The following is a 13,106-nucleotide window of genomic DNA, read 5'->3' as shown; positions in this document are numbered from 1 at the left end:
TTATGACAATACCAAGCTGTAGCAACAGTCCAACATCTTCTGGAATTGAAACTTCCTGGCAGATTAAAACTGTGTGCCGGACCGAGACTCGAACTCGGGACCTTTGCCTTTCGCGGGCAACTGCTCTACCAACTAAGCTATCCAAGCACGACTCACGCCCCGTCCTCACAGCTTTACTTCTGCAAGTATCTCGTCTCCTGCCTTTCAAACTGTGAGGACGGGGCGTGAGTCGTGCTTGGGTAGCTCAGTTGGTAGAGCACTTGCCCGCTAAAGGCAAAGGTCCCGAGTTCGAGTATCGGTCCGGCACACAGTTTTAATCTGCCAGGAAGCTTCATATCAGCGCACACACCCCTGCAGAGTGAAAATCTCATTCTGGATCTTCTGGGATTGTTTTCTTAAACAAGCTGTAGCGATCCGGCTGTGTGACACACTAATAAAGACAGTGGGTTTCGATTAAGGAAGCCTGTGACCCAGGCTTCAGCATTTTCAGAGCACAGCGGCAGTCTACGTGAAGGTCCGCTCCCGTCATGACGGCAGAAGAGCGTGAAAAAGCATTGTCGCCACACCATCAGAGATCTGCATCCGGCGCCGAGCGCGGCGCTACTGAAAGACATGGATCGACGACCGACGGCGCGCTTCTCAGTTTCCTTTATACACTACTGGCCATTAAAATTGCTACACCACGAAGATGACCTGCTATAGACGAGAAATTTAACCAACAGGAAGAAGTTGATGTGATATGCAAATGATTAGCTTTTCAGAACATTCACCTACGACGTGCTGACATGAGGAAAGTTTCCAACCGATTTCTCATACACAAACAGCAGTTGACCGGCGTTGCCTGGTGAAACGTTGTTGTGATGCCTCGTGTATGGAGAACAAATGGGTACCATCACGTTTCCGACTTTGATAAAGGTCGGATTGTACCCTATGGCGATTGCGGTTTATTGCGTCGCGACATTGCTGCTTGCGTTGCAGAATGTGGAATCGGTGCGTTCAGGAAGGTAATACGGAACGTTGTGCTGGATTCCAACGGCCTCGTATCAGTAGAAGTCGAGATGACAGACATCTTATCCGCATGGCTGTAACGGATCGTGCAGCCACGTCTCGATCCCTGAGTCTACAGATGGGGACGTTTGCAAGTCAACAACTATCTGCACGAACAGTTCGATGACGTTTGCAGCAGCATGGACTATCAGCTCGGAGACCATGGCTGCGGTTACCCTTGACGCTGCATCACAGACAGGAGGGCCTGCGATGGTGTACTCAACGACGAACCTGGGTGCACGAATGGCGAAACGTCATTTTTTCGGATCAATCCAGATTCTCTTTACAGCATCTTGATGGTCGCATCCGTGTTTGGCGACATCGTGGTGAACGTTCAATGAAAGCGTGTATTCGTGATCGTCATACTGGCGTATCACCAGGCGCGATGGTATGGGGTGCCATTGGTTACACGTCGCGGTCACTTCTTATTCACATTGACGGCAATTTGAACAGCGGACGTTACATTTCAGATGTGTTACGACCCGTGGCTCTACCCTTCATTCGATCCCTGCGAAATCCTACATTTCAGCAGGATAATGCACGACCACATGTTGCAGGTCCTGTACGGGCCTTTCCCGATACAGAAAATTTTCGACTGCTGCCTTGGCCAGCACATTCTCCAGATCTCTCACCAACTGAAAACGTCTGGTCAATGGTGGCCGAACAATTGGCTCGTCACAATGCGTCAGTCAGTACTCTTCATGAGCTGTGGTATCGTGTCGAAGCTGCATGGGCAGCTGTACCTGTACACGCCATCCAAGCTCTGTTTGACTGTATGACCAGGCGTATCGAGGCCGTTATTACGGCCAGAGGTGGTTGTTCTCGGCACTGATTTCTCAGGATCTATGCACCCAAATTGTGCGAAAATGTAGTCACATGTCAGTTGTAGTATAATATATTCGCCCAATGAATACTCGTTTATCATCTGCATTTCTTCTTGGTGTGGCAATTTTAATGGCCAGTAGTGTACATATAATGTTTGGATTCATTACACTATGATTGACATCCGCAGAAAGAACTAATTCCGCTTGTTGTGTATTAGACAGGAGGTCGTTTACACATATGATAAACAATAAAGCATCTAACACTGAACCTTGCGGAACGCCATAAGTCATTTCTCCCAAATGAGAAGAATCTCCCCTGATTACATTGGTTGAAATATTAATTACAAAGTTTTGGTTAAATAGAACAGTATCCATGTGATTCGAATAGACAAATGCCTTATGTAGGTCGCAGAAAATACTATGTGGTGACATTTTGTTATTTAGCGCTTGTAAAATTTGGTGAGTGAACCCATAAATGGCATTTCCAGTTGTGAAATGTAAATAAGGATCAAATTGTAGGATCCAACTAAGGGTTTCCAGATGATTTTCACTGTCAGAATGTTTTGAAAATCTACATCTATATTACCGCCTACTATTAATAGCTTGCTGATATTTGCCATATGGTATAATAAGGAACTCATATGCTTCATAAACAGTTCAGATTTTCCCATTGGGATCTGTATACAGTTACACGTAAAAGTGAAGTGTTCTTAAGTAGTAATCGACAAGCATACACACAAAAAATTCATTATTTCAATATCTTGTGTTCTATTGTAATATATGTAACAACCCATAATTTCCCATATTAGTTCTATACGAAAAGGATGCTGAAGTGTAATATTTTATCATAGAAATGGCGTATTGTAACACCTGAAGCAGCAGCATAATTTCATTTCTAAAGCAGCTTTGTGTTACTATATGTTATTTATATAGTTCATCAAAGCTTTAGAAGATAACAACAAGAAGTTGTTTTGCAACCTTTTACATATATACCTTCTCTAAAACGTGGTTATGTGTTCAGAGAGCTGCAAGACATCTATCTTTTTCAAATACACAGGGGGCTCCTTTACCTTATTAACCAACCTTCAATTATTCTGACGAAATAAGATAAACTTACTTTTATGTGTTTTCTGGAGCATCTTGGGGACTGTTCTGTTCTTTTGGCTTCTTTCACTACACAGTGCCGAATTACTGACTCTGATCTGAAAAAGCTACCCCTCTGATAACAGTAACTCAAACGATCTTCTTTTTTGTGAGGCCGGGCCACCTCATTTTCTCTGTCAGAAGCTCAGCCGACCTATCTTTCTCACTCTCCCCCGATTACTCAGGTGTTGTCAGTGTCTAGAATAACACCATCTGTCAATTGTAAAAAAAGGCACTGCCCCTGTAGGACATTTGAGTCGGTAGCAACCTTCTCAACTTTGTGTTCTCGTAGCTTAGAGCAGTATTAGCTCAGGACTAGTTATGTTACTGCAGGACATCCACAAAACTGACACTTGTGTGTTAAGTTCCCAATCCTCGTCCTCCAAGTCACCCGTATCACTGTAATTTCGGTCTCTACTGAGTATGTTACTTCCTCCACCTACAATAATCACCTTTTCCTCTTTTTAAAAACCCACACACAAATTCCCAGTTTTCTCTGTCACCTAGCTAAGGCTAACTCTTCGCTTCGCAATAATTGTGCTCTGGTACCCTGTTCCTAACTTGTCTTGTACAATCTGGTGTACACTGCAGCCATGGATTCCCCGTAACAGCCAGATTATTTGCTTCCTAATTTCCTTTTTTATCGACCTACGTTTAGTTTCTTTGCCTGACGTCTGCTGCAGCTTACTACAGCTGGATGACGCTCTTCCCTCCTACTACTAGTAACAAGCTAAACTTATCAGATAGTATCGAAGAAGTTAAAGGCTTATTTCCGTATCACCCATTATTTGTTACCTTTACCAAGTTCCCACAGCCTTTCTGCCCCTTCAGCCTGTTTAGTTCAAATTTCCCTTGATCTAATTCAGCCTGAAGGGCATAAATCTTCGTTTCCTCTTCAGCGATTCTCTTATCTACCTTTCAGAGCCTAAAGTTCCACGGGAGAGCATCGTTGAGTGAGTTCCTCATTAACCCCCCACCCCCCGCCCATCACAGTCACCCCATCGGATTTCCAACCCACGATCTGCACGTACCATTCCCCGTTTTAATGCCCTAAGGCAACGTCTACACTTATCACCCATTATAATGCGGGCTAGTTGACCTAAATTATTTACATTTCATACCACACGAATTTTCGTTATTTTCGAGCAGCATAAATTAGACCTATAAGTTAGCGCTTCAGATTTTTGTTGTAAGGTAAAAGTTACTTATTTCCATTAAAACAAGAACGCAGGACTTATGTAACGGCTTAGACAATGTTCACAGTCAGCGTAGTATAACCTACTACACGTGATGCCTTCTTACGTGATAATATAAATACAAAATCCCTGAACACGAAATCTTCAATTGCCCAAATGAATAAGATATAAAGGTACGAACGTAGGTATAAAATATGATTCCAACAATTACTTTTACCCATGCAAAACTAGTAACATATATACGATTACATACAGGCACTAACGTTACCAAGGGAGTAACTAATACTTAGTGGGATGAGTTTACAAACGTGATACGCATGCGTACTGAAACGGCACTCTTTGTTTATCTCCTATTTATATGAATAGTACTCAGTAACGTTGGTCATGGCGAAATAACGTTGTATTAAATGACTGTAATCATAGCCGGACGGGGTGGCCTTGCGGTTCTAGGCGCTACAGTCTGGAACCACGCGACGGCTACGGTCGCAAGTTCGAATCCTGCCTCGGGAATGGATGTGTGTGATGTCCTTAGGTTAGTTAGGTTTAATTAGTTCTAAGTTCTAGGGGACTGATGACCTTAGAAGTTAAGTCCGATAGTGCGCAGAGCCATTTTTGAACTGTAGTCATATTATCATTGTGCGTCAAGATGTGGGCTTTAGCTGATTAAGAGCGTTGTTTGGCAACCACAGGCACCTCGTGTGCCGAACGTTTCATTTGTTTAGATAACACTGCTCAAATTTCCATTTTTACAATCATGCTTGGGGATGGGAGAGGGGGAAAAGTTTCGGAAATTTGCCTCTGGACGTTACATTTTTTTACATAACTTGCTGCTACTGTCTTTGAGATGCTGCATAAATGCCATAGCAATCAGGTTGCATCTAACATTACAATGTTAACTAGTTGTACACATACCGAAGCCTCTACAAGGAAAGGATACTATGCAGTTGTATTATCTTAAAATGTAGCCACACAAGTGGTTTTTTATTTACAGCGTAATCTTTATCCTGTGTTAATATACACATAAAAATTTTTTTTGCATCACCCTGGTTCCCAGAACTCCTAAATATAGACGTTGACTGTGGGTTGTATCACAGAAACAGTCCTTTTAACTGTTCAGAAATGTCAATAATCCCACCCAAAAATGAAAACAACCGTGCCTGAGCAGCGCCTATTAGACGGAGGGGTCCGACAGCCGATCAGTTCCAGTCATTCCACCAGGAATGAGGTACATGGCTCGTGTTGACTGTAGTTCAACCACGAATAGGCGGTCGATACCGCAGTTCGATCGCGTCCGCATTGTTACTTGCGCCAGGAAGGGCACTCAGCAAGGGAATTGTCCAGGCGTCTCGGAGTGAACCAAAGCGATGTTGTTCGGACATGGAGGAGATACAGAGAGACAGGAACTGTCGATGACATGCCTCGCTCAGGCCGCCCAAGGTCTACTACTGCAGTGGATGACCGCTACCTATGAATTACGGCTCGGAGGAACCATGACAGCAACGCAACCACATTGAATAACGATTTTCGTGCAGCCACAGGACGTCGTTTACGAGTCAAACTGTGCGCAATAAGCTGCAGGATGCGTAACTTCACTCTCGACGTCCATTGCGAGGTCCATCTTCGCAACCACGACACCACGCAGCGCGGTACAGAAGGGTCCAATAACAAGCCGAATGGACCGCTCAGGATTGGCGTCACGTTCTCTTCACTGGTGCATATGCCTTCAACCAGACGATCGTCGGAGACGCGTTTGGAGGCAACCAGTTCAGGCTGAATGCCTTAGACACACACTGTCCAGCAAGTGCAGCATGGTGGAGGTTCCCTTATGTTTTGGGGTGGCATTACGTGGGGCCGACATTCGCTACTGGTGGTCATGGAAGGCGCTGTAACAGCTGTACGATACGTGAGTGCCATCATTCGACCGATAGTGTAACCATATCGGCAGCATATTGGCGAGGCATTCGTCTTCATGGACGACAATACGCGCCCGCATCATGCACATGTTGTGAATGACTTCCTTCAGGATAACGACATCGCTCGGCAAAAGTGGCCAGCATGTTCTCCAAATGTGAACCCTATCAAACACGCCTGGGATAGACTGAAAAGGGACTGTTGATGGACGACGTGACCCACCAACCACTCTGAGGGATCTACGCCGTATCGCCATTGAGGAGTGGGACAATCTGGACCAACAGTGCCATGATGAACTTGTGCATAGCATGCCACGACAAATACAGGCATGTGTCAATTCAAGAGGACGTGTTACTGGGTCTTAGAGGTACTGGTGCGTACAGCAATCTGGACCACTAACTCTGAAGGTCTTGCTGTATGGTGGTACAACATGCAGTGTGTGGTTTTCATGAGCAATAAAAAGGGTGGAAATTATGTTTATGTTGATTTTCATTCCAATTTTCTGTATAGGTTGTGGAACTCTCGGAGCCGAGGTGATGCAAAAGTTTTTTTGATGTGTGTATAAATAAATGTATCATGCTCTTTTACACAGGGCGTCCATCATATAACAAAAAATAATGAAAATCTGACTAATTACTGGCGCTGTAAGCGTCATAATATGCACACCAAGAGACGCGCGGCACACGGTTGTTTCTCAGTTTGAGTCAGATACGTCCAACATAACCGTCTCCATGATGGATCGCGCGCTGCTGGTAAACCTCTTTTACAAGAACGGTGACTGTGCGTGGCCGTTCAGAACTTCCGGACACAGAGCGATATAAAGAAAAGAATTGTTACGGTGAGTGCTAGGGGTCTGGAAAAATTTTTATGCAAAATTCTGAGAGGCAGGTTCTTTTGAAGTTCAGTGTGTGCCGAGGGAAGAGATATGTTTATCCGAAGTCTGTCGAAGATGCCAGCACGTTGTCACGGTGCATAAAATTCTACGAAACATTCTCCGTTGTTATCCATACAAAATCACTCACGTTCAGGAGTTACTGCATGCTGACCTGCCAACAAGATAAACGTTGGTTCTAGAATATCTTGCACGCTTGGAAGAGTACAATGAATGGTCATGGAATATTCTGTGGACAAGCGAAACCCATTTGTATCCCCGAGGACACGTCGCTATGCAGAATTTCAGAATGTTGGCAACGGAAAATCCACACGCACATCAACCGGTAGCACTTCATTCTGCAAAGGTGACTGTTTGGTGCGGGTTGGCGGCATCGTTTATCGTTGGGCCGTATTTTTCTAGGAGATAAGTCGTGCGTTTCCTGTTATCTGTTGCGTCACTGTCTTTTGAGAAGCAACGTCACTGCAGCCCTTCAAGAGCGTGATGTGTGGGTGGGATTATATTTATGCAAGATTACGCTCTTCCGCACATTGCATAGGCGGTGAAGCAGCTTCTGCAAAGCCATTTTGGAAATACTAAAATTATCAGCCTCAAGTCTCTAAAGCCTGGCCGTCCATATCAGCTATCTTAATCCATGTAACTTCTGGCTATGGGGTTATCTGAAAGATGATGTGTTCAGAGCACCATTAAGAATGTAACTGAATGGAAGGCAAGCACTACGTAATGCATTCTAAACGTGCCTCCCAAACGATTCCAATCTGTTGTGAAGCATGCTGTTCCTAGATTTCATCTTGTGGCAAGGAAACGATAGACATTATATAGAAAATGTCTTGCGCAGTCTCGCGACAGTTATAAACCGATGTCATTTTGCTTTTTATGTCTTTTCGGACCCGGTACATTTAAAATCCGGTGTTATTTGCTTTTTTACGTGGTTTTTCGCCTCAGGAAGATTAAAAACCGATTTTTCCCATCAGATATGGTACGACATTGCCGTGGTGAATGGGCTTCCCAAACCAACAGTGCCTCAACTGTTGACAGTCATTGACATTGAACAATACGGACGCGGATGGTGTAATGTGCAACTCAATCTATAGCCGTTGGATTGCGATTCATCTGTTATTTGTAGCCGTCCCCAATTTACGTCAAGACGCTTACAGTGCCAGTTATTGGCAATTTTCGTTAAATTTGTTTTGTTCCATGACGTTCCTCTCTGCGTCGATATGTGCTGTTCCTATTCAAGCAGTGGTTTTCTTTCTACAGCATTTTTAAAGTAGAACTTCAACTATGGGCACCCAGTATTTACAATTTTGTAAGAATTGTGGAATAATTACGACGCGGTAGTATTATGTGACGCTAGCGTAGCAGCGGCTGCTTCGCACCCTTACACTGCTTGGTCTGCACTGTTTTTTCGTTTTTCTTTAATCGAATTTTTACGTTGTTCACAAACTGGAACACTTTATAAGCTTTTCGAGCTAGGCCATAGAAGCACGGTATTTTCAGAATGTGCTTCTCACCAAAAAACCGGTTCTGGTAGCTGGAGTCCAAGGTTTCTGTTAATCATGCCTTTTCCGTTCTTGTGGTCATATTTCCACAGAAACTTTTATCCTCAAAGACATGTTTCTTTATATCCAACAGAGAAAAGAAATGCCAATTTTCATAGATTTAGCATATTTTAAATACAATGAACTATTTTCTTAAAAATTTTCATCCCCTAATTCACCCCGCTTGGGAAGCGAATTTTCGAAAATATTGGAACATGTCTTTTTTTTAAATTTCTAACAGAGAAGTCAAATACAAATTTTCATAGATTTAGCTTCGAAAATGCTTGCACGGTGAAATATGTCGGTGGAAACTTTCATGCCCATTTTTACGCTGTTAGTGGTTGAAACATGTATTTTTTTTATATCCAACTTAGAAGCCAAATTACAATTTTAATAGATTTACCCTTAAAATGCTTCCGTAATGAAATAGTTTCATGAAACATTTCATTCCCTATTTCATCCTTTTCAAGACAAATTCCAGTTTTCATAGATGTACTGTAGCTTTAGGAATACAGTAGTAATTCTTCAATAATGATTTAGTTTCAAAAACAACTCCCACTCACCCTTTCACCTCCATAGGGGTGAAGTTCCTGTATATGCTGAAACATGTCTTTCTTTATTTCTGACCAAGGAACCGAATGCCAATTTTCGTAGGTCTAGTCTCAAAACTGCCTTAATAGTATCTGCTTCAAAAACCCTTTATCCGCCCTATCCCACCTTTAGGGATGGAGTTTGAAGCCGGCCGATGTGGCCGAGCGGTTCTAGGCGCTTCAGTCTGGAACCGCACGACCGCTACGGTCGCAGGTTCGAATCCTGCCTCGGGCATGGATGTGTGTGATGTCCTTAGGTTAGCTAGGTTTAAGTAGTTCTAAGTTCTAGGGGACTGATGACCTCAGATGTTAAGTCCCATAGTGCTCAGAGCCATGTGAACAATTTTTTTGAACTTCAAAAAAATCCTCCTTAAACGACGTCTGTAGTACAATATCAACGCCCTCTGTAAATTTCAAGTTTCTGTCCATAGTAATTTATGGTGGGCATTGATGAGTCGGGACATATACGAGTAGACTACTAGATATGCGAGGGGCAACCTCTCGATGATGGCAGGTTTCGCAAATAGGAAGTTTGGTGCTACTGCTGCGCTGAACTGCCAGGCGATTAGATGGGAAAGTGAACAACTTCTATCCACAAAACACTCCGCTACATTACCAGTTCACCTCGAGTTACCCCCCTGTGAGCTCTTCCTCCAATCGCCTTGTGGATAGAAACATGTATATGCAGTCTGTACTGGAATGTTCACCCCCCCCCCCCCCCCCCCCCCCCCAGTGAAACTGTCACCTGGATGCTGCTGGATAGTTCTACTTACGCGAGGAACGCAGGGCAGCCGACCTGATCCTTTGGGCGTGCATGGCGTATTTCCAGCATGAGCAGCACAGGAGCACGAGCATGATGCCCAGGAATGACATGGCCATGCTGGCCCACGCCCTGAAACACACAAGCACCTGTCACAGTCACCGGGCAAGGATTTTGCAGACCGCTATCAAGTTCAGTTAGTAATCTGGTGTCGGTGCGTGTGAAGCTCGTACGTTAAGCCAGACCTGCAAGGGAAAATTAATACAGGTGTAAGACGTGTATATTTCTATTGTCTATTGCCAAATCACAATTTATGAAAGATGTTTATATTTTATTAATAGGATTAAGTAGGAATAATTAATATTTGTCATGTTGGAAATAATTGTGGTAGCAGGGAATGTCTGCACCAAAGTATTGTTGACAAGAGAGACCGCAAATTGATATAATTTTAAAAAGCGCGGGAGAGACCGCGTATGGACACATTTTAAGAAAAGAGCGGGAAAGAGCCAGCATTGATACATTTTGTAATGGTAGCAGGGATTGTCTGCACCAGAAAGCATTGTTGGCAGGAGGGACCGCACATTAGCGTTCGTAGGAGTCAGTAGTAAGCAAGATGTGAAGCGAGTCGGTAGCAGGTCTGAAGCGAGAGGTTGAGAGGAGCGGTGTGCCTGCCAGCCACTAGCTATGATTTACAAGAGATTATAAACGGATGTACAGAGACATCAGCTAACTATTATCATAAGAGGAACTAATATTATTGAATTAATTTTTTGAGAAACCCAAGACTACTGAAGGTATGTTTGCGCATTGCTAGTTGTAAGATTATTGTAGAAAGTAAGTCCCATTTGAACGTTCGCAAAATCATTTCATTCAGAATATAATTAACTTTTGGCAGCAATATTGCATTTCTAATTATAATCCATCCCAAAAACCATCAACGTAAAACTTTGCAAAATATTATTGTTGTCAAGAAAAAGTTCAACTATGAATTACATAACTTCAGTCAAATTAATTAAAGAATAACGTCAGATTTGCTATTAAAGAATAACGTCAGCTTTGATTAAGTATATTCATGTCGCAGTTCGATGTAGCAGTCAGATGGCGATCCATAGAATAAATTTCAAAGGGAAGATTTCATTTCTTATTATTATGCAAGAGACAGAAATCCTAAGGAAAGGGTTCATAGTTTATTGTAAAAGGGAAGGTTATCATTAACAAAAGAGGTATAGAGGAGACGGGAAGGTTTCGCAGGTAGTTTAGCATCCTTACCGACTTCTTCGAAATAATGAAGTAATGTTCGAAATATTATGGATCTTCCATGTCTATGCACCAAGGACGTGAAAGGTATCCCACCCTAAAATAACATAGTGAGTTTTCAGCACTAAACAGCCGAGCTCGCAATTATGAAACAATAATTTGAAATGAATTATGCAAAAAAGTGAATAGCAAGGCCCTACATCACAGCTCTTTGCTGTATCAATCTAAATTAATTTGCTTTATGAAATAAGGACCATAATGTTTTTACGTTTATTTATGAAAGATATGAAATAGCTACTAATATGAAATAATCGCTAATGAACTGCGGAATACATATATTATTCACATAGAAACAGGTTTGCCAATTTATACAAGAATACATGAGACCTGTGCATATGTCTTTCGTTTTCCGAATATTTCTGCAACTTCAGCTCTCTATTGATTGTTTTAATGCAGACAAACACTGAGTGTGGCGAGAAATAACATTGATTTCTGAGTGAAGCTAAACGGGAGACTTGGTATATGTGTGAGTTAAAATTAATATTGATGTAGGAGGTAATATATTTTACTACTTTGATTGCTGAACTGTTTTATTAAAAATTCAGTTTACCACGTTCCGTTAGTTAAGGAACACGCACTTTTGTCCATATAATGTCTGAATTCACAGTTGTATCCCTGCACTTCCCAAACAAGTAAATAATAGGACCATTGGATCGTGAACCTAACAGTTAGGAACTAAGGAACAGGCTTCTGCTTTACAGCCGAAACGAGATGACAATGCATATAAGTAACATATATTTATTAAAATCGTTTGCATGACAATCAACACAACGTTAATAAAAATGTCTGAATAAATTAAAGGACTTGTTTCAAGCAATTCCAAAAGAATGTGCATCTACAGCCCAAGATAGGTTAAGGAAAGGTAAACATGAGTTTATAATATTTGCAGACTTAGAGAGGACTTTCGACAATGTTGACTGGCATACTCTCTTTCAAATTCTAAAAGGAGTGAAAGGCTATTCCAAATTTGTACAGGAGCCAGATGGCGGTTATAAGAGTAGGGGGGCATGGAAAGGAAGCGGTGGTTAAGAAGGGAGTGAGACAGAGCTGTAGCCTATCCCCTATGTGATTTAACTGCATACTGAGCAAGCAGCAAAGGAAACAAAAGAAAAATTTGGAGTAGGAATTAAAGGACAGGAGAATAAATGAAAAATTTAAGGTTTGCCGATGAAATGTAATTCTGTCAGAGACAGCAAAGTACTTGGAGGATCAGTTGAAAGGAGCTGACAATATCTTGAAAGAAGGATATAATGTGAACGTCAACAAAAGCAATACGAGGATAATTGAGTGTTGTCGAATCAAATCAGGTGATGCTGAAGAAACTAGATTAGGGAATAAGACAGTTAAAGAAGTAGGTGAGTTTTCCTATTTGGGCAGCAAAATAACTGATGACGGTCCAAGTAGAGAGGATATAACATGTAGATTGGCAACGGCAAGAAAAGCGTTTCTGAAGAACAGAAGTTCTAAGTTCTATACCCGGGCCGCTGAAACATTGCACTTGACGTTTGCGTATGAAGTTGGCAGCGTAACAGAGTAACAAGTGAAGAACGATAGGCGCTAGGCGTTCAGCGTGGGGCGCCAGCCAATCACAGCGCAGTGAGCACTGCTGTTACTCACGTGCTGTGACGTCAACGTTCCCGCGTTGCCGCCTTTGTTTAGTGAATGTGTATACAACGTGAATTGTATGTTGTTTACCGCGTGTTTTCGTTGTACTGTGTGCTATATCGTTGTGACTTTTGTTACGTTGTGAGTTTACATACTTGGAAAATGCCACCGAAAAGACTTCGTTCACCTGGTGACAATCCTTTGCGTCGAGGGGTGCCGCTAAACATCCAGGCACTGGAGTTGCTACGCAGAACTCGTGAGTTTTACGAGCAAGAGAAAA

The 13,106-nt window shown here is 42.6% G+C and overlaps 1 protein-coding gene and 1 non-coding gene across 2 annotated transcripts in view; both read right to left on the bottom strand.

The window, feature by feature from the left end:
• The window catches only part of LOC124615638, a 134,086-nt gene that overhangs the window by 108,160 nt on the left and 12,820 nt on the right, over positions 1-13,106 (bottom strand). Inside the window, exon 2 of the mRNA XM_047143648.1 lies at positions 9,918-10,036. Within this exon, the coding sequence (XP_046999604.1) occupies positions 9,918-10,036 (119 nt within the window). The remainder of the gene's footprint in view (positions 1-9,917; positions 10,037-13,106) is intronic.
• Positions 74-148, bottom strand: Trnas-cga. The gene has a single exon. It is a non-coding gene; the product is annotated as a tRNA-Ser (tRNA).

This window comes from Schistocerca americana, chromosome 5, assembly GCF_021461395.2.
Source record: "Schistocerca americana isolate TAMUIC-IGC-003095 chromosome 5, iqSchAmer2.1, whole genome shotgun sequence".
Taxonomy (NCBI): Eukaryota; Metazoa; Arthropoda; class Insecta; order Orthoptera; family Acrididae; genus Schistocerca; species Schistocerca americana.
Note: the sequence above shows the minus strand (reverse complement) of the source record. Positions and strands in the feature narration are given on the sequence as shown.